Raw genomic sequence first — 27,693 nt, 5'->3', positions numbered from 1 at the left:
CAGTGGACAAGTGAGCTGTAACACAGCTGAACTTGAATTAATCACAATTCATAAGGAATTTTGTAGTGAGAATCTCGGAGTTTGAGTTTATATTGCTTGATCTTTTCCATCAATACCTGCATTCACTTAAAGTAACAGGAAAGCCACACAGTAAGAGCACTAACTCTAACGTGACTACATACAGGAACAAGAATAACACAAAATAAAAAGGACTTGAAGTACGTTTCTTCTGAATTTATGTTTCTGCCAGACCAGTGTTGTAATAAAGATACACCTAGTCACTTTACTTCAATGGCCGGGATTTAAAGAACAATATTAAACACTGTGAAAATCACTGCAAACTACCAATAGGTGACAGTATTGGTTTTTGGTTCTTTTTGAAAATAATTTTTCCTCCCATAATTTTTAATGGCTTTTAAACAGATTTCCTGCGGCCTCAAGGAGGCACTGTCATTACAGAGCTGTCGTCAGTTCCCTGCTTCATGTTATTACCATTCACACTATAAAAAACCTAAGTAAATAGATCTATTTGCTACATACTTAAAAACTGCAATGGATACACTGTGTTAATTGACTATGTTTGACCTGCATTGTGAATATGTTGACTATTCAACTTCTGCACCACTTATTAAAACTGGCTTATATTTATCACACCTTGAAAATTAATGAATTTTCAGCTATACAGAATCTGCTGCAATGGGCAAGTAGCACCACAGTCAATTTCTACTATAAGTTGATTTGGGAAAAGACTTTTCCCTCTGAATTAACTAAAAATACGAGGAAGGAAAAAAACAAAGCTATCGGAAGTTTTTAGAGTAGGTATGGATGCTGCAAATAGTTAATTATGAACATGTACTATGCAACTGCCCATACAACAGAGATCTGTGTAAGGTCACGTATCTTCTGCATTTAGGATTCAAATACCTGTAACTTCTAAAACGTATCTTAAATGTTGTAAATTTGCAATAATTAACTTGTGTGAAAACATTCCAGCAACTGTCCAGAAAAAAGTAAAACAATTTCTTTTCTTGATTAAAAAAAAAAAGATGCAAGATGCATTTGGTACCTTACAGAGATTCTACCCAAAATAAAAAGAATATTGTATAAAAGATTTTAAGAACTTTTAAGCGTCTCACATAGTTCCTTGGTTTCCATAAAAATTTGTCTCTGAGATTCATATCTGCCTTTTATTTGGTTGAAAATAAAGACATGCCCAGAAGTATAAATCAGAACTGTCAAAGGTATTGCTAGTTAAAAAGCATATATATTTCATACGTAAAAATAAAAAGCAGCAATGCTATTTCCACAAAAACTACATTTACAAAAAAGTCATGATACACCAAAATTTCCCTCTTTGATGTCTTCATGTAGGATTTATGCTCTCACCCTTCAAGCACCTTGTTAATACGGGGAATTTCTTGTAAACAGATGGTATCTAAAAATGACAGTGCCAATTAAACCTCAGAATTAAGAAAAACAGACACACTTACCAAAACATCTTAATGTGAATTAGTTCAATTAAAGCCATTTGCCTGAGGTAGCTGAAAAGCTAAAAATTCTGTATTGCTGATGATATACTAACCCCACGTCGCCCAAATGGTTTATATATTCACCGGTAACAGAAAACACGTAAAGAATACTCTCTTGTTCCACCAGAAAAACCACATCATCAGTTTGCAGCCGTACCAGGAAAAGAAAGTTTAACATGAACTAATTTCTTAATTGGTTGTCTAGCATTACAAGCAAGTATAACACAGCAGCAGGGAACTACAACAGCACATATACCCTCAGGACTAATAAACATCTGGATTACATTAGCAATGCTGATCTTGCTTGCAGCCGACCAGAAGATAGCGCTTGAAGACTGCACACTAATGCATATATCTTGTGTTTAAAAAAAAAAAAAAAGGAAAAAAAAAAGAAGAAAAAAAGGAGTAAACTTAACAAACAATTTTTCTCCCACCCTAATTCATTCCCTCTCTGGAGCCATGAGCTTAATTTTAGCAGCATAATGTAATACAATGAATTAATATTAGTATGAACTGTAGACACTAATATTTATAAACCTAAATAAACTATCCAAATAATAATTTACTGCTTATTCATTATCTGATTTGTATACGATTTCTACATTCTTAGATCCTGAATATGGCATAGCAAGAATCTCAATTTTTAAGAAATTAACTTTTTACCATGCTAACAGTTTTTAAGATATTGTATAAGCAAATGGTACAAAAAATAGATTCCTGGCAGACATCCGTTTTTTAACAAACATACTGCATCTTTGAAGTTACACAAGTATTTTTTTCCCCCAAAATACAGCATCTACAGGGAACATATCTGTCAGTGACTACAGTGCCAAGTGTATATTTAACCAAGGAAACACTGGAAAAATAAATGTACTACATTCGCCTCTTCTACCTCGTCATGACAAGTAAGTACAAGAAGTATAATTAAATCCTTCTTACATTTACAACTGTGAAATCATGAGATCAAATAAGTTTTGAGGACCTTAATATTGCTTTAATTTTTTCTTTTTAAAAGATTTTATTGGGTTTCAACTTTTTGTACATATATTTTAAAGGTATGCAGAATAAAATTGAGGATATTCAGATACTGTGTGAAATACAAACAGTGCAGTGTCTTTTTTCAGACCTCCCTGTTCTAGTGCAGTAAGATATCACCAGAATAAGGATTTTAATAAAATACAATACAAGCACGATGCTTTTTGAGGTCATTTACTTTATTTGGGTTTTCACTTTTCTCCAAATTTGTCAGTACTAGAGTTGCTACATGGCACGTATATGCCTACAGTATTTATGGCTGATGTACATACACTTTGACCGCAGACTTTGTGCATGTCATTGTCTGCATGCTCTTGGCACGCAGCATGTTGCAGCCTCCGTGTAAAAGACAACTAGCGTGAAATTTGCCTAAAATACGATTTTTCCATGATCAACGATTTAAGCCTTTAAAAGCAGCTCAACGTTCGTATTTCAAACCCATTACAAAACCGAGTGCAAGACCCATCCTTAGTGCCACAGCCCTTCTTGCTGCGTCCCCTTGCTGCCTAGCAGAGCGAGGCTCCTGGCGGGCATCAGGCCCACCTTGCCTCCCGGCTGCCACCAGGCCTCGGCCGCGGCTCTGTCAGCCTGTTGCAGCGTTAATGTCTCGCTGAAGCTTTATAAAAGGCTTTTTGCAAAAGATACAGAGTGACCTGGAGATAATGCATGGCCAGTGTTTTTCCCAGTGACAAAAAAAAAAAATATTTACAAGTGGCCAGCCTCGGGCTGAGTAGTTTTTCAGTGTGATCCCCCATGGCAAGTCAAACACCACTCATTACACAGACTAAATGCATAACCACTGCATGTATATGAGCATGACTAGGAAAGAAAAAGACTGTACAGATGTGCAACCAGGTGAATACAGTTACTGTATTCTTTCATCCATTATATATCTCGCAGCGAATTTTCTCACAGGCTACAATGGCGAGGGAGTGCTGATCTATAGCCTCCGGACGCTCTGAAGGGCGGCAGACTTCCTTACCACCCTTAAACACCTTTGAACATTTTTTCCTGCGCACAGCGGGCCCTTGTCCTGTGCTACAGCCTGACCACCCACTGTTGCTTGTTGACCAAACACACGGTGCCTGGAGCCTGCACTGACACGACCAGGATAAGATTCCTTTCAAGGACGCCGCAGAGAGAATTTCAATTTGTCTGGGCAAAAAAATTAGGCAAGCAGAAGAAATTACCTAAAAATTAACCTGCTCGGCAAATGAATGATTGCATTTTATTCTTTTTCTTGAGTACTCTTTTTGTTCTAACATTAAATAAACATTTATTTGGAATCTGACAGTTTTAAAAGATCAACACGAAAATGGGTTGTATTTCTAGCAAAGAGATGAGTGCTAAAGATTAAAATTGCTGCACTTTAGGGAAAGCACATTTTTGGAATACATTTTCAAATGTATTCCCCCCTCCCCCCTCCTAACTGAAGGTTAGTCTTTGTTATCCTAAATGTATAATGAAATGATTTTTTTGGTTTACCACAAAAAAGGCAATTGGGCCTACTACTATTTTGAGTGGTGTTCTAAGTATTTCACATCACAATCTATGGGTAAGCCTTACTGTCAGTTCTGCAGGCCAAAAAACACTGAAGCAAAAGCCAAATACTCCGAGTTCAGCATATAAACAAAAATGATGTCATTTTACTAGCGTGAGCTCCAGCGGACACTGAGATCTTCAGCAACTTTGAGATCAGTCCACTTCCACTAAATATCCTGCATAGCGATTTAAAAGACTCAGGAAGACACCGAGGTAAAATTCTAGCCAGAGAAGAGTTTCTTTTATCTTCAGTAATACCGGTCCTTCTCAGTTTTGATTTTATACTACCTGTGCCTCTTTTTAATCACGGTATTTACTGTCTGTGGGATGAATTCTTATTTAAAATTTTATTCGAACAATGCCCCCTCCATTTCCCAACAAAAATCTAAACATCAGCAAAGTTACAGATACAGGTGGTTAAAGGAAAACAAATCCAGTGTCAAATTTTGTACTGATTAATTTTTTTTTTTCAATTAATAACCCATTAAGGGTTTGCTTGACGACTGCTGTCAAAAGAGTATTTCTGCTACGGACAGGGGATGTGGTTTAGACGTGAAATGGTTCCCAGCTGCAAGAAGTCTTCTTCCAGATGTACAGTAAGCAAAGGCAATGGAAGAGAACCAGCTGCTAGGATAACAAATTGAAAAGGCCCTTTTGACACAACGCTTGCTGGCCTGTCTGATCTAACAAAGATAGATCTTTCACTGCAAGGTGAACAGAATCTCAGTGTGGCACAGAAGACAGACCAATGTGTTCTAAGTAACTGTCTCTCTCCTTCATGCTACACACAGCTGCTGTTAATCTGGCACAAAACAAACAAACAAACAAACTACAACAACAACAAAAAAAAACAAAAAACCTCACTTTTTTTAAAACGGTATCTGCACCATATTCTGAGTGCTGCAAAGACTATTTTTTCAGCAGTTTAAACAATAACAAAAAACACTGCTGTGACTGAACTAGTATACTTGTGTATCGAGAACTGTCTCCATCTTGGGAACATTAAGAGGCTGTACATTTTGCAGCCAGATCATACTACCACTTCGTTAGTGTTTCCATTTACACTTTCCATTTCCATTTCAGTTTCTAGAGGGTATTAACAGATAGCTTATTTGTACTAATATTACTTATATCTCAAAAAGGCCTGTTAGAAGATGTTTAGTCACTTTTAAGATAACTGGACTAAAGTCCCTGTGCATTTTAGCTCATAGCATCATGAAAACTGCCCAACAAATTCAAAGTCTAAGCAATAACCATTGGCCACACAGAAAATAGCCTTAATCTCCATAGGTTCTTTCCCCAATACTTACATTAAGAATCCCATTGCTTAATTCATTTTGGCTACCTGCCCAGTGCCACAGGCAAATTTTAAACTAAACCTCATTTATTTACATTTATTTTCATGTCATTTTACGTCACTATATCCCCCACGTTTCCTGTACTCCAAGTCTGGGAAGCAGAAACCATACTTAAAAATCTAAAATTATGTCCTAATAGTAGGGGAATTATCAAGTAAAGTTAAAAAATACAAATATATAAAAGTTTTAATCAAAGGAAATGGCATAGTATCCAGAAAGCAGGTCCAAAAGCCTCTAGACTTCTTCAAACAGTAAGTTCAAAGTTCAGAAGAATCAATTCAGACTACCCAATGCAAGGCACAAAATACCAGCACAATCTAGCTTGTCATTCAGGTATTGTTTATGAGACATTTTAGAAATACTACTTTGACTGAGCATAGTGCTTTTCTATGTTAAATTTTATATTCACAGTAATCAAAAATATTTTTCCTGTCTTAGTCTCACACATTTCTATCTCCCTAACACATATCTATATATTAAATAACAGCAGCAAACTAGCTTTACCTACTTTAGGTCCTTCCAGTGGGCAGCAATAGCATTTTGCAGTCAGAACTATAAATGGAATCTATCAGTGCTTCAGAAAATTACTTCATCACTATAAAAAATAAGTTTCAAAAACAATAGAAGAGCACAAATGTCTATTCCATTAGTAAAAGACAGATATTAAATAGAAAACAAAAAGTTAATAAATCTGTTTATTTCCAAGCATCGCTACATCGTAGAGCTAGAGCACAAGGCAGCTGCACATGGATCCCGTGTCCATAGGGGCATCTTTTATGAAAGACTCTGAGTATCAGAGAAGTGGGAGGATGGCTTTATGAAAGGACACTACCATTCAAGTTTTGTGATCTGGGCATCCCCTGTACTGCTTAATGCTTCCACAATGACTTTGACTATGCTGTTGAGTGTCTCTCTCTGTCCTGGCTGCTCATACGTCAGAGCATAAGAAATTTTAATCTGCTGTCATATATGCATATTCGCTCATTCCTTTCAACATATGGGCTTGGATTTCAACAGTTTCTCATCTTCTGTCCTAGGTTAAAGGTTGGACTAGATGATCTTAGAGGTCTTTTCCTACTTAAATGATTCCAGGATTCTATGATTCTGCCTGCATTACTTACCTCACAAATGAGAAGGTCAGTTATGGTTATACAGCATAAGAGAGAGCCAGGATGAAAGCAGAGTTGTGCAAGTAACAACTGCCATATCGGAGTATGTAATGAAGTCTACATAACTTGAGACTGATCAGCAAACCAGTAGGGTTTAAGACTGAGAGGAAACAGTATGTTAATACACATACATAGATATTCCTCAAGGGAAATTAAACTCTCTCCAAAATGCTAGCACTGCCATAAAGGAGTTTTTACACAGGACTTTACAAAATTCAAATTCTACTTGCACCCTTTGAAATGAACACAACCAAATATCTAATGATAAGATTGCTGTATGTTTTACAATTACTAATTGTCTATTTAAATCAAAGAAGACATCTGATTGAATAATTCGCTGTTGGTAGTTAACAGTCTTTAAGACATACTGCCAAATCATCTGCCAAAGTTTAGTACAGCCTGACACACCTTTCAATTTTTGGAAATAATATTAATACAAGCAGGATTAACTGAAAACAGATAGTACTTGAAACACATAGAACTTATGCTAACCACAGAAACACAGTCCAAGAGTGAACTCCAAGACTATTACAGCACTGTAAATTTGCCACATATTTCAAGCCGCATCAGAGTTTGTACTATACTGTGATATTTTGCAGTTCTTAGGACATAAAACTGCAGAGTATTTTTACAAAAAGGAGCTAATCTCTAATAATAGCCAAGCAAAGAGGCTCTTCTATTCTTGTTTTACTTTACATATGGAAGTGCTGCTGAGTGTGAAGAATTCACACTTAGATATAAAAAGAAAAAAATATATACTTAAATATATCTCTAATTTGTGGTTTTGTGATAGCACTTTCAATCACCTCAACGTGTACATTAGTTAACTCCACTCTTCAACTATGCTTAGGGTAGTCTTGAAAGTACAGCCACTAACATGAGGGTAATCAAAGACAAAGAACCCAAAGAGAACACAGAAAGAGACACAGAAAAGTAGATTTATTTCTTGTCACTATTGGAGCTTTGTCCAGATCATCTGGATGAGATGATACATCACCAAGATCTCTCAAATAAGATAGGGGAAGATGTTATTTCTATAAAAGAAAGAAATATTTTAAGCTGTAATGACTAAAGGGTCATCCTCCTAGCACTATGCAAAAAAAAATGGTACAGTTTTGTCCCAGTGGGAGTACATCGTTGGCTTTTCATTAATGACTGAATTTGTAGGAAGTTCTCCTTAGAATTCACTTAGCTTTGGTTTTTTAGCTTGCTTAGGAAATAATTACAATGTTAACCTTCTCTTCCCAAATGCATCATGGCCCCACAAATGAATTATTTGAGAATGCTTGGTTTCTGACAACTAGCTACAAACCTTCTGTCCAGGAATGCCAGTAGAGTTTTTACCAAAAACTTTTCCAGATAAGAAAAGCAAAGTTTTTTGTCTAATTCCAAATCCATTTCAGGTAGTAAAAAAATTGATCACATGTAACAACTCAGAGCTCTAGCATGCTTTGAAAACTACTAAATCATCAGCAAAATACTTTTGCACAAACTCAGTTGAAAGTTGAAAAATAAAACGTGCACAAATGCATAAATAGAAACAATCTGCTATAAAGGTTTAAGTTTACTACACTGAAGAGTTTTGAGTCAGTCAGTTTGAACCCACAGATTCATGGTCCGCAGAAAAACAGCTAATAATAGCCAGAAACTGTTGGTATATTCAAGGTGGAATTGTAATCTCTGTTTGTATAATCTAGCATATGCCATCTGCTAGAAACAATATATATTATCTCTGTTAAAAAGAGAAACCTAGAAAAACATCTAATGCACTTTCAAGAGACTATCAACATTATGACCTACCTCTTCCTCCAAACACTTGATACACAAAATCTTTTCCGGAAGAATGTTTCAAACTCCAGTTTGAAAATTTATTAATATTCTCTCTTAAAAAAATACCCTTTGAAACTATGAACATAGAAATGACATTTCTGACTTCAAGTTGATTTCTCAAAATCATGTATAACTAATTTGATATCTGAGTGAAAAAAGCACACTTTCCCTGTCAGAAAAGCATACATCAAAGAAAGTATATTAAAATAAATTCCATGTCTCTGATCACAATCAGCACTGTTCTGCTTGGCAGTTAATACCAATTCTTCCAAGTTTTCTCTTTGCCTTCTCCCATCTGGTGTATGCTAAAATTAAAGATGTATGGAAATGAGAAACTAAGTTTAGCAACTTTCCTTTGCCCAACTAGATACTAAATGGGGAATTCCATCAACCAGGATCAATACTTGAGTATTTTACAGCCCGTGCAAAGACTATATCAACAAGGACCATGTAAAAGACAAAAGAAAGCTATTTAAATTAGATCAGCTCTTTTTAATGAAAGTCATAATATATTACCATTTTTTTTTCATGCAAATATTAACTATTCATACATGCATTTACTGGGCAGTCAAGTTATGTAAATTCCTCTTTCTGTCAGCCAAACAAAGCTGTTAACATAGAAGTCCCTTTGATATTAAGGCTGAGGTAAGCAGAATTGTTGCAAGAAAAACATCACATAGGTTGAGATTTTCAAGACAAGCCAAGGAATTTAGGCTCATTTTCAATATTTTACTGGAGCATGCATATCAAAATTATACAGACCAGTACAACAAAAAAGTCTCGAGCATTTAATGTCTTTATGATCCTATTTTTCTTGCTAAGAAGCTGAGAGATGGCATTTTGCAAGGGAAAGGAGAAAAAGAAACTTAGAATCATTAATGGCGGCTGTTTTTTTCAAGCTGGTGTTGCCCTTGAGAGATATGTTGCAAGATAGGGTATCTCAGGTTTCTGGGGAGGACAGGAGATGGGGAGGTTATGGAAATGTTCTGAATTTTGACCAAGAAGCCAAGAAACCAACCTGGCATTCCAACTCATCCCATAGCACTCAGTAACGTGTTGTAGAACAAAGATGGTCTGTGCATGCTTACAGCTAAATCTTACTGTCATATGTGAAGCACCATGTGAACCCTATACCTGTTGCCGCAACCTCTGCTAAAGAAGAAAATTCAAGCATCCTGCGGCAACCTCACAGCACTTATCTGCAGCAGCTTTTACTCAGTAAAATTCTTGTGCCTTCTCATAAGAAAACACCTTACTTGGTTTGGGATACACACACAGCAACACTAAACATGCGCACTACCCATAAGCCAGGAGAAGCTAGATTCCAATATGCCTACTCATTTCAGAAATATGAGCAATCCTGCTAAGACTCCTTGAGAAACAAGACACTACTTGTCATTTTCTAATACAGTTTTCAGATTTTACTAGAAAAGACAGGCCAATAGCTTCCCACCTACGCCCTTTTGAAAATATGCTGATGTGATAGATTATGTTTACCAGTAGCTAAGTTGCTGCCACACCTGAAAGCAATACCTATGAGGATGCATTTCTTCAAGGAGTAACACTGGCAAAAACACACATAACAGAAATAAGTATTCGTATAGTTCTTAATACAACATGGACAAATGGGATACTTAGACAGTCTCACAGGTCTGTGCATCATTCGCTGCATATCAAGAAATTACAATTTATTCCACTATACCCTAATGTCCTGCATGTTCATACACTACCAGCATACCCTGTGAAATGAAATCGAAATGGTAGATTCAACAACAATCTAAATTTAATGTGGCCTCCCAGACATATTTTTAGAGGACAGTAAACTTCAGATATATGATTCAAATTCAATGCTTTTCCCATGTAAAGAACTTATAAGTTCTAAGTAAAACAAAAATAAAATTCCAATTGCTGTTTTGTTTTCATAATAATAAAGAAAACAATACATTTCAGTATTCAATGTTGTAAAAAGCTATCAAAATTAAATGGAGAAAAGTATCATTTTTACACTAAAACTTGTCAAATAAAAGGCAATGCCGAATTCCTAAGTGTCAAATATATATATGTATATATAACAAAAAATATATCCTTGCCTTTTTGTTCTTTAACATAGTTCTCCTTACAGTTGTGCATGAGCTTTAGAATCCACTGATGTTGAGCACCAATGCACTGCCAAGCAGGGTCCCCAGGCGCATGAAGATCAGAAAGATATCTGTAAAACCCAGTCCAAAAATCACAGCTCTGACTTGACATACTGAAGGCTTCATTAAAACAGACCAAAGATGTACCAAGAAATATATATATATATATTAAAATCATTTTAAAAATTCAAGAAGAATAGTTAAGATACACTCATACCCAGTGCAAACACAAGCTTTGCATTCTCCCTTCCTAATTTACTGAGGCAAAATTCAGTCAAAAAAAGCGCGTAATAATAAACAAAAAACACGTATATTTAATATCACATTAACATGTATTTTCTGTTGTGCCTCTAGAAATGTACCCTGGAAATCAAGCTCTTTATCTGCCAAAATTGCAGATTAGAACTTCATGTTTCACATGAAATCTGTGATGACATATCAAGCACATAAAATATGATATTTTTCTTCCCACTTTATAAGTCCCGATTGTGTCATCATGCAACTGTAACAGGCAAATGCAGATGGAATTAATTTTTAGTGGTTCATTAATTTTAGCACAGGCATGCACAAGTGAATGTAAACTAAGCTCCTGTTTTGTTTCTTTTTGTTTGTTTTTATTTTGTTTTGCATTAGGATGCACACACAGAGTTTTTTAAATGTAATTTATATGTATATATTTATTATTCCATCTATACAAAGGGTAATGAAAAAAATGAACAGGTTGCCCTGAGAGGTTGTGGAGTCTCCCTTCTTGGAGATTTTCAAAAGACACTTGGAGGTGGTCCTGGGTATCCTGCTCCTTGCAGCCCCGCTTGAGCAGGAGGGTTGGACCAGGTGACCTCCAGAGGTCCCTTCCCACCTCAAGCCTTCTGTGATTCTCTGAGTGGGGCTTTCAATTAGTGAAAGTGAAAAACACCATGTCTTTGGGGAGAGAGGAGTATTGGAAGCCAACTGCTGTGATTCCCAGGAGAATGCAGAAGTATAGTCTAATGTACAGGATTCATGACTACATGACAATGGTACTTTCAAAAGAAAATGTTCATAAAGCAGTAGCTTCTCTACTATTTAACGTGCTCCATTATGATCTTAAGCAGTACAGGGAATGTTCAAGTCTTTCACAAAAGCTATTTTACTACAATATGTCTAATGCTAGTTAGGACTGCATTGCTAAATTCTGTCTTCCTTGAGAACTGTCCGCAGTACATGAACAAGTAGAAACTGTCAAAGTAGGATTGGTGGGATGGATGAGAACATTACACAACCAACCATTTTGACAGGGTGATATTTATAAATTATGAGCTCAAGTTTTACCTCAGCATTCGGGGGACTTTTAGTCTTTGTTTAGACACAAAATTGAAAAAAAATTAATACTGCTGGTCTTGAAAAAAATACACCCCCTTGCCTGTTAAGTGATATGGTAAAGTTTCTGGGCAGTATAAATAATTATCAGTGTAAAGAATGTAATAAAATAAGGGGAAAATGTGAATTTGGGAAAATATGAATTGAAGCTTTACTATAAAGACTGAATACATATATACATTGAATATCTGAGTGGGGAGAGTATGGTATTTCAGATCTTGCTCTGTCTTAGACATTGAAGACATACAAAACAAACATATCAAGGAAGAAAAAAAAACTCTTAAAAGTAGCAGTTCCTATGCAAATAATTTTACGGTTAGGATTTTATTAATTTCCACTTAACTGAAGTGCTCTGAAGAAAGCTTTATTTGCACCTCGCCTCCAGGAATTTTACATTAGTATTAACCACATCAGCATACCTAGACTAGTGAAACTCATTTAATGGATTTGTATGTTGGACTTCTGTTACTCTTGTACCACAAAATTATTCCAGATTTGTGCAATCCTGCTCTCCTTCATGATACTATTCTACATGTGGAATACGTCTGTCACATTAACAGTCTGTTTTAATGTAGAATGGGATAATCTTAAGGATTCAACATACCCCAAGGTAAGGGTTTGAAAAAAAAAAGCAACAAAAAATGAACAACCACCACCACAATCAAACACCCACAGAAACGCAAACATATACAACTCTGATTCTTCCGAGGAATCTTTAGAATAGTTCATAAGACTTGGCCTAGATAAATAAGCTCTTCTTTAAGGTTTTCAAGACTGAAATAGAAAGAAGGAAATAGCAATGTCTTCTTCAAGAGACATGCTTAACTACTCACCTTAAAATGAAATTTTAGTAAATATGCAATATTTACATGGCATCCAGAAGAATGAGAAGCACTCTACATAATTGTACATTCTTCACATATGCTAACATAAATTAAATGGACCTAAGGTTCCAAGGCTGTAGTTTGTCCTGTGCAACTCGGTCTGGTGAGCATACAAAACAAAGACCTCACACAGGTGTCAGAGTTTTTAGAATGTCCCACACAGACCATTTGGTCTACATCTTTAAAGATAATTGAAAAAAGCACTAAGTATGTCGAGAAACACTAGGAGTCCTACTAACATCTGAGACTCAAAAGCCTTCTAAGTAAAGCTGTCATACGTTTCAGAGAACTCTCAAGTCTGGCTCCAAAGAATGTAAAAAGCAGGCTCAGGTCGACTGGTATAAGAAGGTCCAACCAACTCATGTCAGTATTCCTTCAACAGGCTTTGACATCAGCCTCAATAATGACAGAAAATAGAGGAATTACAATGAAAACTGGGAATCTGGTATATGTTCATTAAATGTAAAGGAAATGTATTATTTAGAATGAATAGTAAAATACACAAAACCAAATTTAAACGGAAGTCTGGATTAAAACCTTTCTACTATCTGAATCAAGATGATTCCATTTCAACACCAAGTCAAGCCGAAATAAATGACAAGTTCATAAGCAATCTGTTTTGAGACCTGCAACCTGTAAATGATCATTTCAGATGTAACTTGCAATATCATGGTTTAGAGGAAGCAACAAATCTAACCGTAACAAAGACTTTTAAAAATTAAATTCAAACTGCTCAATAAATAATCAAGTACCAATATAATGCTATTATTTATATATTCACAAAGCTGCTACTTGCAGCTTTCCAATCAGTATATAAGCTATAGTAAAAATAGTCACTCTCCTATTCAGGAAATAGTTTAAAATATACATCTAACACCATATGTCTGAAAAAGTAGTCAAATGATTACCTTATATAACGTTTCTGATCATGCAATGTTGATGGAGTTTCAAGGAGTTTATCTAACAGAAGTTCTCTTAAAGCTTCAATTCTGGTTTCAACTTCAGCATAATCTAGGAGTGGGGAGAGGAAATAAATCCAGTGTGTGTCTTCAGCAATAGTATGAACTTAAAATCACATTATTTTTCTAGGACATCAATCACTTCTGAACTTATTATGGAAATCAATTATTCATTTTATAACAAGCACCTGAAAATTTCATATACAACAGTTCAAGAAAAAAGATTGGACTTTGAAATCTTTCCAATAATATACCATTGAGAAATAGCCAAAGCCATATTTTTAGTTACCGTAACTGTTTTTTTAAAATGTCCATTAATACCTGGTCTTAATAAATAAATAAAATGGGCTGTGATTTCACATTTTGAAGAATATACCTTTCTTAAAAAACTTGCCACAAATATTGCTTAAAGTAATTGTTTCTATAAATCCATAATTTTTATGGATTAAAATCCACATAAACCTCTTCAAACTACTATATGCTTTTTAGCCTTTAAGTTTAAAAAAAAAATTATCAGGAAAAAAATAAATAGAAGCTAATAATAGAATCCATCTTACATTTTTTGAATACTTGAACCTCTGTCTTTCCAAAGAGTGACTTGGCTTTTTCGTAGTCATTAATAACCACATCATAATCACCCTTAAAAACAACAACAAAACAACAATAAACATTTTTATTTCTCAAGAAAATGTAACAGAGTAATTTCAGCAAAAAGAAAAGTATTTTTAAAGAATTATACCTTCTGGATATTTCTTTCAATATTCAAAGGAAGGTTGAAAAGAAATTTAAAACGTTGAAGAACATTAAGTGCATTTCTTGTTGAATCTGCTTTATCCTTACGGCCCAGCACCTCTTGGAATAAGGTATCTGCTGTGTTACTGGCTCCTATTTTAAAAAGAATAAAAATAAGGTAAAGTAGAGTAAGTAATCAGTTCAAATTAAATACAAATTTTCCTCCTTTTTTGGATGGCATGGTCATCCAAATTTTTTAGAGCAAATGAGTAATTGTTGCTAAGTTTTTATTCTGTTTTTGTTCAAATGTTTTAAAATTTTACAGCTGATGAAATACTATTTCAAAGTGAACCACTTAGCATTTTAATGTGGTAAGACCCCCGTGCAATTAAAAACAATCACTATTTCCTATTTCAAATGCTTAACTTTGCTGCAGATATTTTATAGTTTGCTTTGGCTCCAAATCTATATTTTACAACCAAATTATGCATCTCAGGATATAGAAAAAGTCATAGAAGGTTTTCTCTTTTAGAAAAGTATAATTTCATTATGTTAATTAATGTCACAGCTTCAAGAGCTATCACTGAACTTTGCAAACAACTTTTCTTACATTTTCAAATTCTGTCTTAAATATGATTAATAATGTCTGGTATTTAAATGAGTCACTTTTAAAACTACTGATGAGTAAATCATAGACAGTGGCATGACTGAAAATCTAACTAGCTGATCATTGTAACAGAATGAATATAAATTGTCTTCATATTGCACTAAAACTCTGGCTTCATTCCCTACAGGATCAAGTCTTGGTTAACAATTTTATGGAATTACATTTCTCTAATAACTCTGAACATAGAAATCCTTAGAATCCTTCCTATTCAGAGTAAAAATAGCATTCTATTTTGTACTAAAGTACAAAAAAGTACTGAAGTTTCTTCATATTTTCCTGAGAGAATTCCATTTATTCCATTTATATTTTCATGTGAATATTTGCATTTTTCAACTCGTGACTTATTTTTAATTAACCCCCCAAAAAAAAAGTCAAAATAGTGGAACTGTTTTAGCCTTTTTGATCGTTGCGTGTAGGAGTTTCTACATTATCTGGTCTAGTGACTATACTTTAAGCAAAGATGAAAAAAATTACATCAGTCTCGCTGGGTGGCTTGCATGCCATTTTCTCTAGTCAACACTGTGGGTGGCCTGCTCATGTTAAAAGTAGTCTTTGTAAAATAATTGTTATATCTAAATAATGTTTAAACTTTGCTGAATTTTTGAAGCCCTGATGTAAAAAAATGTTTTGTCAGGATAGCTATTTGTACTACATACTATTTAGCGTAAAATACTTTAATCCATTAAGGAGAAATACACAATGAAAGCAGCTAGCTGGACATTTAAATACAGATCACTGATAAAGTTTGATTTTCTTTCCTCTTGAGGTTATAATAAATGCTAGTGTTGTAAATTCTTTGAGTAAATTAGTTTATTTTGTTTGAATTCATATATTTCTGGTCCATTCTGTTAACAGCCAAGAAAGAACATACTATATTTGGGAAGTAAAGTTATATTCACACAGCATTTTTTTTTTAATTCAATGCAAATGTTTTTAAAAGGTAATTGGCAACTGCAGGAATCGCACAAAGATAGGTTTTAGTTTAAAACTACATCTTTTTATAATTCACTGTGAAGTCCTCAAATTAAGTAAATTATTTTACATTTTTCTATGGATACATTTTCTGTTTTGCTTAGAAAATTAAATATGTCAAATGATTGAAGTGCCTTGATCACATTCAATACTTTGTTCAGAACAGGTTTTTCTTTTTAGACTTAAAAAACATTGTAAAATTTCTTCCTTTCTCTCGCCTCCCCAAATCCCCTCTATGTTATTAATCTCTCTCTTGATTACTAATGAATAATCTAAACCTAAATAATAAAATTCATGGATAAAGATTCAGGTCCTATATAGCCTGACAATGGATTAAAAATAGTTAAAAGTAGATGATTCATCTACAGTGTGCAAAATTTTTTTACTTAAAAAAAAAAAGCTCTAGTTATTCAACAGTTGCTTTTCATAGAGTCTGACAAAAACACCACAAAATAGAATTTGATTGGCCTCCTTTAAGAAGCAATTTTTTGTGAAATTCATTTCAGCAAATCATATGCCTTTATAAACATATATTTAATAGCTTATTTAACAATTAAACTTAATCTATTAAAAACTCTGAACGCTTATGATTCCACCTATAACAACAGATTTTACTTCTACTATCCTATGATATTTCAATGCAATAATTTCTCACACTCTCTTAATATGTTCATCTGCTGTAGAAAACACCGTTTGTCTCAGGTGTCTGCATCAAGCTCACATCAATTATCTCTCAAGATATGCACCTACAGTCTATAAAATGTAAAATCCAAATGAATATTTGAAGACATTTTTGAAGGCAGACCCTGTAACTCACGGATTACGGAAGTACTTCAAAGCCTATTCTTTGCAGAGTAGTAACCAAGGACACTTTTGAATGGTCAGACAAGAAACAAACCTTTGATCCTAAACTACTTTGCATAATATTATTTACTCTTTTTAAATCCTTGTATTCCTACCCCCCTGCCTCCCACCCATCATGACTTGCAAAGTATCAGGAGGAAAAGCAGCCAATTCTTTTCACAGCAGAGCCAAACTTAATACACTCTGAAGTGGCTGGCACAAGTTCCTCTACAGATCCAGTTTGAAAAATAATGTCTGCATTATCTGCATACAGATTTCAGCTGCCACTTAGCAAGTGAAAAAATGCTTATATACTATAGTTGGGTTTGTCTCGTATTAATGCATGGAAGAAAATATTATGAACCTCAAAATTTGATGGCGTATGCTTTTTATGTTAAAATCTGTCACACAATTTTGTCAAAGGGAAAGTGCTGTCTACAGGATCTGTGCTAAGTGTGTGACATATCATAAACATAGAACACTTGGAATAGCATTGGCAATTTCAGCAAATGTTTTTTTTCTCCTACCCTATATGTATCAGATATTTGGCACACAAGCCATTCAGACTGCACACTATATTTTGCACGCACACATTGTCTTGTTTTTAGCATGTGTCTGTGCTCACATGAGGGCTTTTCTTTTCATTCCAGTCAACAAGATAGGGCAATAATTACGTTCAAACCACATCTTTATTGTGAGCATGAACATATCTCTACAGAAAAAAAGCCAAAATTGTGCAGAAAAAAAAAAAACTGCTTTTTTTGTGCTCCACACAAAAGCACACATACAGTCACTGCTTTCTTCATACAAGAGAACAAAAACAGTGAACTTCCATGTCACTTTCTTGATTTCATAAAACACGCTCAGACTTTCCAGCACTGAGTCAGCTATCTGCATGTCATTCCTGCTTATTGATACAGCACTAAGGGAAACATCCCTTCCTCTGTGAAAAAAATCACAATGAAACAAAGTAAAATTATCTTGGCAGAAGTCCCAGAATTAAAAAAGTAACTTTTTGATCTGTTGAAACCCATACCGAACTGCAGTGAATTCAAGCCACCTCTCTCAATGCAATCGTACAGCTAATAGAGAGACAGAGAAAAGAAAGTACCAAGAGCTTTGCAAAGTTACTAAAAATAATGCTCATTTTAAGTAGTTCAAGTGATAACAAATCAAGTGAGAAAGATTCTGTTAGTAACCTTGTTACTGCAAACAGTTTGTATTTTTAGCCCTCAAAACATCTTACAATCCTGGTACTTAGCTTTGCTCGTTCTTGTACATCTCCATCGCATCTCCTGTTTTCTTTGTATGCTCAAAATTGAGATATCACCAAAATTATCTTAATGTTATAGACATTCTTTATTTTGATACTTATTCTCTTTGTTGTCACAAACACCGCTGATGGTCATGACAAAAGTTGCTACTTCTTCAAGAAGCGTACTATCGCATCCTAAAATCATTGCCATCAAACAGGAAATGGCGAGAGAGTCCGTGCTGTTTTCTACTTTCTACCATCTTCCAAGGAATAAGTTAAAGCTTGCTAGAAAGCCCAAGGTCCATAAATAGTTGCTGCTGGAAGGACAAAACTTACTGTTCAGTACATTCTCCAGTTTTTGCGTCATGGATCCTTCTACTTTTTCCGTTCCATCCGCTTCCAGTTTTTGATGGATTGCTGGAATAAAGTGTCTAGTTAAAATGTAGAACATTTTAATAGGTGGGAATACGTTACATCAAAGTGACACTTTTAAACATTTTTAAAATTTAATATAAAGTATTATTTTTCTTGTTAGACATTAAAAAATACAAACATGCTTCATGGCAGCAGAGTCTAGTGGAGGACAGGGCTTAGAGCCAGGCACTGCAGAATTTTAACCATTTCTTTAACACAGACTTCCTGTATGTTCTTGAACAAGACATTAATGCTCAAGAAAAACAAAACCAAAACAAACAAAAATGTGGGGAAAATAATTGCAACTAGCTATGTTGTAATAAAATTATTAATTGTTCAGTATTTTGAAAAGTAAGCATCACTTAAGCACAAAATGGTTTTGGTTTGCATGTCAAAACTTTTACACTTATCTCACTGAAATGGCATTGCCAATAATTAAAGGGTAGAAAAAGAGTCACGAGGAATCTGAGTGACCCTGACATCAAGTGCAAGGACCCCACCCCATCCATTGTTTTTGTCTACAAAAATGCACTCTTAAAACACACAATTTAAATGTACCTTGTAGCAACATAGTGCATTAATTATTATACAAAAGCGTTTTAATGTTTTTGCTCAAAAGCACAGGAAAATGGAGAATGAGATGGGCTCATTTTATTTTTTGAAGAAGCTATTTTTCCTCTTGCCCTAAAACATCTCCATCGCTGTTTCCATGTGGTGCTACTAATAGATGTGGAGGTATGTAGTATCAACACCAGCTTGTTGTTTTATTATACTTCCTTTTAGAGGAAGAGACAGATTTACCACCATGCTCTGACTACACTATGGCACTCTGGAAATACAGGCAGTGAATGGACTGTAGATACTGCTTTCTTCTACTTCCCCTCTCTTACACAGCCTTCCTTTCCTCTACCTCTGTTCAGTACAGCCAGCACAGATTACTGTTTTTCTCTTTTTTAAAGTTAGTATTCATATATGTATACATTCATACAGCATATATAAAACAATTGCTTAAAAATACAATTTCCCTTTAAAAACTGTAATCTGTTAAACTATGTAAAATCACCTCTATCAAACAGCCATCAGTTCCTATTGGTTTAGATAAAACTAAGGCTTCTAAAAAACCTCCTACTGCTAGTTCTCAGTAGAGTGAACTGAAGCTAAGCAAGTCTTGAAAATGGTGATGCTGCTCACTGTTTTAAGAGAATTATGATATATTTTAGTACAGAACATAAAGGCAATTTTGAAAACAATCTCCCAATTGTTCCAACCTATCTTGCTTTGGTTTCCATGCCAGGGTCCCTCAAGTGGATTCTTTGAAGATGAAACCCATGTAGAACATGCACTCTATGCCTAATGTGCTCCAGCAGATACCTGGAATTCAATCCAAAGGGTGACCTCAAGTTTGTCTGAAATACAAACCCAAACTGCCTAACTACATATAATGTGCACATCAACTGTTTTCCTCTACAACTCCAACTCACCGGTCTACAACTACTTGCCGGTGCTTTGCAGACGCAGACCAAGACAGCACATACGTAAACTACCCTCAGTAAGGCAGCCCTGTGTCTTCAGTCCTACTGTAAGCAGTGAGAGAGGGTAGCTATTCTGAAACAGGTTAGCTCTGTATGAGTCTCTAGACTTGTTCAATGGAAGAAGTTTCATTTTAAAAGGGGAAGAAGATGGAAAAAAATAAAAAGTGAAAATTCCATTTATCTCAGACGTTTAAATCTGACTCTTCAAATGGATCCTACAAAGAATTGCAGTAAGCTTTGCTTTCATGAAAATGCAATAGCACCTCTCAATTTTGGTTGTTCAAATTTAGAGAGGAAATTAAAATTTAAGTTACGATGCCATATATCTTAAGACAATCAACACCTGAATAAAGTGAACTAACAGATTCTTGCATATTTTAAGGAACAGAATTCTATCTTGAAGATTGTGTATTCTTAACAGTAGCACATATTTTACATATGACATAGATACCACTCAGCTGTAAGAATATCTCTACAATTTTATAACAAAAACATTAAAGGTTATAATGATATTATTCCATTTATATACATCAGTTCTGGTCATGGGTAGCCAATGACATTACTACTGAAAAGTAAGTTCATCAGAACAGCAACCACAACATTAGCAGATAATTTAAAGCCAAGTATTGCAAGTACTACTGGAACTGTATCAAAGTGTAATGACTGAGTTTAAATATTTTGAAATCACTCTGAAATATATTTTTGAAAATGAAATTTTTAAAATGCATCTTCCCCAAAGCAGTCGTCTTTCACATCTCCTTTAGATAAGAGAATATAAGTGCAACACTATTCCCTTCTCTTCTTTTTAAAATGAACATAACATTTCCCACATTTAAAGCTAGCAGTTAGACCTAAAGTATTTGAGATTCTTAGTTCCAAAATATTGGTGTTGTAAACAGAGGAAAAACTGTCACATTAAGGCAATTCATAGGTGTGTTCAGACAGCAAAAAAATATGCCGATGGGGAAAAACAAAGGAAACAACAAAAGCCATAAACAAACAAACAAAAAAACCCACAGGGTATTAAGTTCCAGAGAGGTTGAAAGCACTGTGGAGTACAGACAAGGGCATATTAAACATACGTAACAAGTAAAATGAGAGTTTTGGACCACGGTCTTAAATAAGGTATGTTAGAACATATTGACAAACGTGTAGACCTATGTAAATTGTGTACACACAAGGGGAGTTGCTCTATTTCTTTTCATATATTTAATGTGCTACTACTTTCTTCACGTACTGAAGCTATTTTTACACACTGCATTCAGATTTAGCAATAAGCCCATTCATATGCATATGCCAAAGTGGAGTTACGAAAAAAAAAAAAAGTTTTAAGTTTTCAGAGTAAAGACCATCATGAGAAACACTTTATCAGAATGCCTAGGCTTACTTTGCTTGCATCAACTAACTTTTAAAAAGTTAAGTGCATGTTCCTTCCATGGGAACCAGATAAAATGTTTCTGAGTTTGACGTTCAGTCAAGCAAAACTATATGCAGTCAAAAAAAATATCTGTAGACCAAATCTGACTGGAAGAAATACAGAGGTAATCAAATTATTAATTTTTCTTAGACTACCAAATCCACGTGATGCTGGGCTGCTGCTTTCTGGGACGGTCTCCCTTCTCTTCATCACTTGCACCCACATGCTTCCTTTTGCTGGATCTGTTAATCAAACAGCTCCAAGGCAGGAGCAGTGAGCTGATTTGGTGGAAAACTAACTCTGTATAGAAGAAAATTTTCTTTATTGATTAGCAAGCTTGCCTAAACCTTGCCACAGCTGCACCATTGCCATACCAGCAAAGAGGAAGGTGGACATGGCTGACAAGTGGCTCCCACAGTAGCCACTTCAATTTCAACTTCATAGTGCAGCCAGTGACAAGTAAACAGTAAGAAGGGTTCCCTTTGAAGGCCTGAAGAAAAGAGGGATGGACAGGACTTTTTGTCTTGAATTGTCACTCACTCTTGGCTTACCTGATATGAACCATAAAAGCAGGAAACCAAAACAGACTGTTTACCTTTATTAAAAAGCTTTATTGTGAGGAACAGCAAAAATTAGGAAAGGATTTGGTCCAGATGCTTTAACTAGGGTCAGAAAATTAATTGTATTTTGTATTTTCTTTGGCAGTAAGTGCTCAGGTTACTAAGTTGGAATATTTAAAGGCTTGCAGGTTTCATAGCTGCAGTGATACAATAACTTATAACAGTGAAGAGCTCAGGTTTAGAACTCACAGTCTTAAAACTGTGACTGAATTCTGCAGAATTGGTTATTTTTGTCAAAACATATGCAAAGTTCAATCTGGCAAATAAACCATAATATAGGCCCTGTAGTAAAATAAACTGCAATTAATTTATTGCTGCTTGTGTTGAAAACAACTTCATTTAATCTAAAGAAGGATAAGGCTTTCTACTTGGCAATCATATACCTGTAATGAATTAAACCACACTTCAAAGGTTATATAGGTTTGACTTGCAAATTTCATTCTCGATTTACTCATTAGATATTTTTTAAACATATTTTGAGATAAGCACCAAGGGTGGTGCTTATTTTCAAAACTTCCTCAGCTTAACTCAGCTCAAAGCTGAGTTATATAAATATGTCCAACTTTTCTACCATTTTCTGATGAACAGAAGGCTGGACTTGCACCTAGTATATCTGGAAATCTAATCCATTAGCACAAAAACATGGTTGTACCCAAAACATACCAAGAGTTTTGTCAGATGTAAAAGAAAAAAAAAAAAGTGACAAATTGACAGAAAGGAAAGACTGACAGCGCAAAGTACCTCTGAAGATTTCATGTGCTAACTATAAACAACTTGGCACCAAAGAAAAGTAATGGAGGGATGGAGGACATGTTAACATGCTTCCAAGATTCATGCCAGTGCCTGAATAAAAATGTCTTTAGTTTCTTTTTTCTAAAAAAAGTTTTAAGGATTTTCTGTAATTTGAACTAAACATAAGGTTATTATTGATAAGGACAGCACCCCTACATAGGGTAAAAACTCATCTGAATGGATTCAACAGGAGTGCATAGCTGTATATAATGCATAAGGCAATACATAAAGACAGCATATCAAGAACAGTGTTGATAAAACATCACAATATGTAACCCCCCCCCAAAATAAAGTTCGTTACTACGGCCAGTAGTCTGTACTGCTATGAACAATTTTTTTTCCCAGAGATTTCCGGATAATTTTGTGAACTGCAAGGCAAACTTGGCTTTATTTTGATAAACATTGCTAAGCCAAGACAAAATCACAAAATATTGAAGTAAACGTAGTATTCTCTTTAATTGCTTTTTTGTGTTTTGTTTCTCTAGCATTTACTTTTTCAAGTTTATTTACTCAACATGGTGGCAAAAAAAAAAAAAAAGAAAATGGCCAGACTTAAGATAGAAAAAAACCCTAAGGCACAGTGCTAGAAGGAGAATTTTTATGCAAATAGGAGACCAAACATCGCAGTCTAACAACATTGTGAGGCCTGATAAATATAACCTATGTGAGAACAAAGTTAAGCAATTGTGACATTTCCAGAGAACTATCTCAGAAACAGATATGAAAACATGTTTTACTGCTCTTCTTATAGATTTACTAAAATTCCAGGACTGGACCCAGGCCCATGCCAGGATACTTGAGAATCTCAGAGCATGGAAAATGCTATTTCTCTTTTTACTGACACAGTGTTAAACCTCCTGCATCTGTGAAAACTAATGGTAGAAATAAAAGCAGCTTTTAGATGTTGCACGTAAGCTAAATCTGTACTGGAATCAGAATGGAATGATGCAAGATGAAATTAAACTGTTTAGATGGCCTGTAGGTCTGGCCAATTTTAATCATAGGTCATTTTTGCACACTTTTTACCAACTGCAACATTTACTACTTGAAAACCGCAGTGCAAAACTAATCTTTCTTTTTGATTCCTTATATTTTTCAAATGCAAAAATAAATAAATTCATTTACCTGAAAAAAACAATTTAATAGAACACGATAGCCAGACAGTAGCTAAAAGCCATCATTACAATTCCTGCTGTTTCTTGTTTTTTTTCTCAGAATCACAGAATGGTTTGGGTTGGAAGGGACCTTAAAGACCACCTGGTTCCATCTCCCTGCCCATGGGCATGGACACCCCCCACCAGACCAGGTTGCCCAGAGCCCCATCCAGCCTGGCTTTGAGCACCTCCAGGGATGGGGCATCCCCAGCTTCTCTAGGCAGCCTGTGCCAGTGCCTCACCGCCCTCTGAGTGAAGAGTTTCTTCCTTATATTTAATCTAAACCTACCCTCTTTTAGTTTAAAGCCATTCCCCCTTGTCCTATCCCTACACTCCATGACAAGGAGTCCCTCCCCAGCTTTCCTGCAGGCAAATCAGACCACCTCTTTCTTGAGACACTAAAAAAAAAATCCCCAGAAAACACTATGCTAGAAGCTGTATGAAGGGAAAGTTCGAGTCTTTTTTCAAACATGGTCAGTAAATTTTGCTTTTTTAAGATTGCATTAAAATAATAATTGGTCTGCTACAGAAATTGATTGTTGTCTTTGTATAGAGAGGTAGCATCCACCTGAGACTAAACTACTTATCACAATTTACATATTTTACATGCAATCCTTTATCAGGCCATCTCCATCTCAGCGTATATTGCACATTGCAAGCTCCTGTTCTTATTATTTCTAGCATTACGATACCAGAACACAAGTTTTCAACAAAGAAACTTAAATCAGAAACAATTCTTCATTTCCCCACTGAGCCTACATGTGAAGGCCCAAAAAGCAATAAGAAGCAATTGCTCTGTCATTGCCTCACATTTTGCCCTTATTCAGCATATGTTTAATGTAGCACATGGATACCCTAAACCTTCAGCAATGAGCATCCCTGGGAAAGCCACACAGTGAACTTAAAAGCACATCAGCTACTGCTTCATGGTTACTAAGAGGCATGATCTTAATTCTTTAATAAGCTACACCTACTGTGAGGCACAAGCGTGCATGTAAACTGTAACTTTGAAGTGGCTGACATGCTGTCAGATACATGCCAGATAAATGCAGTAGCCTTGTTTATTCTGGGCAGCTTGCTTCCATTGCCCTGTTCTTTCTTGACCTCTACGAACCTCTATATTTAAAATTAGTAGCAATAACGTTACACTGTTCTTACCTTCTGAAGACTACATTTTACTGCTGAAAGCAGGAGGACAAAAATAACATTAATAGACATCTGCCACACCAAAAGCACTCAACGTAGACCTATTCTAGCTATAACAAGTCAGCTGCATAGGACTCAGGTACTCATCATGTGTTTGAATTTGGTTTAATCAAATGCATGTGTCTAAAAAAAAATCACGCCATTTGGGAAAATGTATATGAGACTGAAGTAGATCAAAAATGCAATATGCAATAAAATGTGAATTAGATGTTACAAAACAGGAACATGACAACAGCAAAATCTGGTGCAACTGTCTGATGCCGTAACACTCAACAAAACGAGTCGTAGACTAGCATTTAGTTGGACAAAATAGAAGAGTGAACTGAGATAAGAACTAGTGATGTAAAAAACACTTCAACATTAGTCAGTCGGTCTAATTAACTTGCCAACAAAATCGCTAATGAAAAATTGGCTGTAGGTACTCTCTTTAAATTCACACATGACATAACTCCTCATTCCTTCCAGTACCCCGGAGTTCAAAAAATGTGAAGTTTGATCAAAACCTGCTTTTGAAGAACACTTTAAAAAACGGATGCGAAGAGATACGTATATGGCAGATAAACAACAGTTTTTAGTTTCCCAAATTCCCAGTCTGACTCAGAATTGAATATAGATGTAGTGGTTTCTTTTGTTTTAGTTTCAGAAGAGTTGAATTAAAAAGCCAACAGAATATGCTTATTCACACTGAATCAGATCCTGCATCACTGACATTCTCATCCTCAAATGGGCCGTAAACAGTGAAATGTAAAAATATTTCTATTGGAAGAAACCAAGAGGCACTGACCAGATATACAGGATCATTTCAGACAGGTAAGCATTACCCTAGCTTATGTATTAGGTAAGATCAGACAAAAGGACCCTTATGGTCCAAGTATCCCATCAAACAGTCTTTCCCACAGGCCAAGTATCTGAACAGGAGAGGAAAGGGGAAAAACAGAATAGAGCTGTGGTAGCCAGCAGTGTTTTGTCTCTATAGATTTTTTTTTTCTGAAGATCACATAAAATTTTTGTAGTTGTAATTGCACCAGAACTGTTGCCATGACAAACTAGAGCATCAAAACTAAACCTCAAATTTGTTCAATAAATCTATGTTTCAAAGAAAACACAGCGACGTCCTTGCTTGCCAATATGGGTGTCATACTTGCATGTTTTTGAATAATTGAGCAACTGAAGTGGCTCTTTCCCTATTTTCCTCCTGTCACTTAAATGAGAAGAAACTGTGGAGCCCAGGGTTTCTAAAGAGCACTTCTGAAAAAGTATATTCAAAGTAAATTAATTTTCTAGCTTTCCAGAGACTTCTGTGTGGTACGTGATTTACTCATGACAATAACATATTACATCTCTCCAAGCATATAAATAGTAGCCCCTTCAGGAATGCTGCTTTCTAGGTTGTGGTTAGACTTACAGGAGATAAATCAGCTGAACTCCCTGATGCTGACAAATGGATCAAGTTGAGGTAAGCCCAGTTCCCCTCGGCTCAGTTTATGGCTCCCTTCGGCTGATGAAATAAACTTCCTGTTGAACATCTCCTCTGCGACAAAGTCACTGTCAAACTGTTAGCCAAGCTAACAGACAACGAGACGTGTAGATCTGATAAGACAATTCTATTTTCCAAGAAATTAGACCACGGGTTCTGACCTATCTGACCTCTTATTTTCTTAGTAAACGCTTTCAACTTGCATGGTATAGTAAGTATCTTGGCATAACGTGTGTTTTTTTTTTTTTCCATTGCATGCTTGTGAAAATATTGAAACTAATGTAAACAGGTAATGCAGTCTGATGGCACACTTAAAATCAGACCGATCTCACTGATCCCTGCTACTGAAAAAAGCTACACTAAAAGTGAGCGATTCACTGATCAATTGCTCAAAAAGGGAGCAATTTCCTTGATTAATTTCATATATTTTCAGTAAGCATTGTTAACAGTGTATGAGTTATAAAAGCATGTATAAATGTAAAAAAGATGTGCAAATAGATGAATATGAAACACTTGGTAGAGCAAGTGCTACACTTTTAAAAGTGATCTTCCTACAAAAAGTAACATCTTGTACCAATTCAGAGAGAACTAGGAGAAACAACCATACACGGATAGCTCCAATATACAACGACAAAATCCCACACAGAAATGGAGCTGACCTAGAGTTTATAAAGCATAATCATTGGGGTTGGAAAAAGTGTTCTATGATATTTAGAGAGGAAAATCAAGTGCCTAAGTTTCTCCCCACCAACAGAAATGTATCTTCAGAAAACACATGAGATTTTAGAGTATCTTCCCAAAGGAAGTGA

The 27,693-nt window shown here is 35.3% G+C and overlaps 1 protein-coding gene across 3 annotated transcripts in view; it reads right to left on the bottom strand.

Moving 5' to 3' along the window:
* EXOC2 (exocyst complex component 2) overlaps nucleotides 1–27,693 on the bottom strand; it is a 130,481-nt gene that overhangs the window by 66,663 nt on the left and 36,125 nt on the right. For all 3 annotated transcript variants that reach the window (XM_040548006.1, XM_040548005.1, XM_040548007.1), the window contains 5 exons: nucleotides 18,609–18,689; nucleotides 14,543–14,688; nucleotides 14,361–14,442; nucleotides 13,753–13,855; nucleotides 10,554–10,672 (listed from right to left, as the gene is read on the bottom strand). In XM_040548006.1, coding sequence (XP_040403940.1) covers nucleotides 10,554–10,672; nucleotides 13,753–13,855; nucleotides 14,361–14,442; nucleotides 14,543–14,688; nucleotides 18,609–18,689 — 531 coding nt within the window. The remainder of the gene's footprint in view (nucleotides 1–10,553; nucleotides 10,673–13,752; nucleotides 13,856–14,360; nucleotides 14,443–14,542; nucleotides 14,689–18,608; nucleotides 18,690–27,693) is intronic.

This window comes from Cygnus olor, chromosome 2, assembly GCF_009769625.2.
Source record: "Cygnus olor isolate bCygOlo1 chromosome 2, bCygOlo1.pri.v2, whole genome shotgun sequence".
Taxonomy (NCBI): Eukaryota; Metazoa; Chordata; class Aves; order Anseriformes; family Anatidae; genus Cygnus; species Cygnus olor.
Note: the sequence above shows the minus strand (reverse complement) of the source record. Positions and strands in the feature narration are given on the sequence as shown.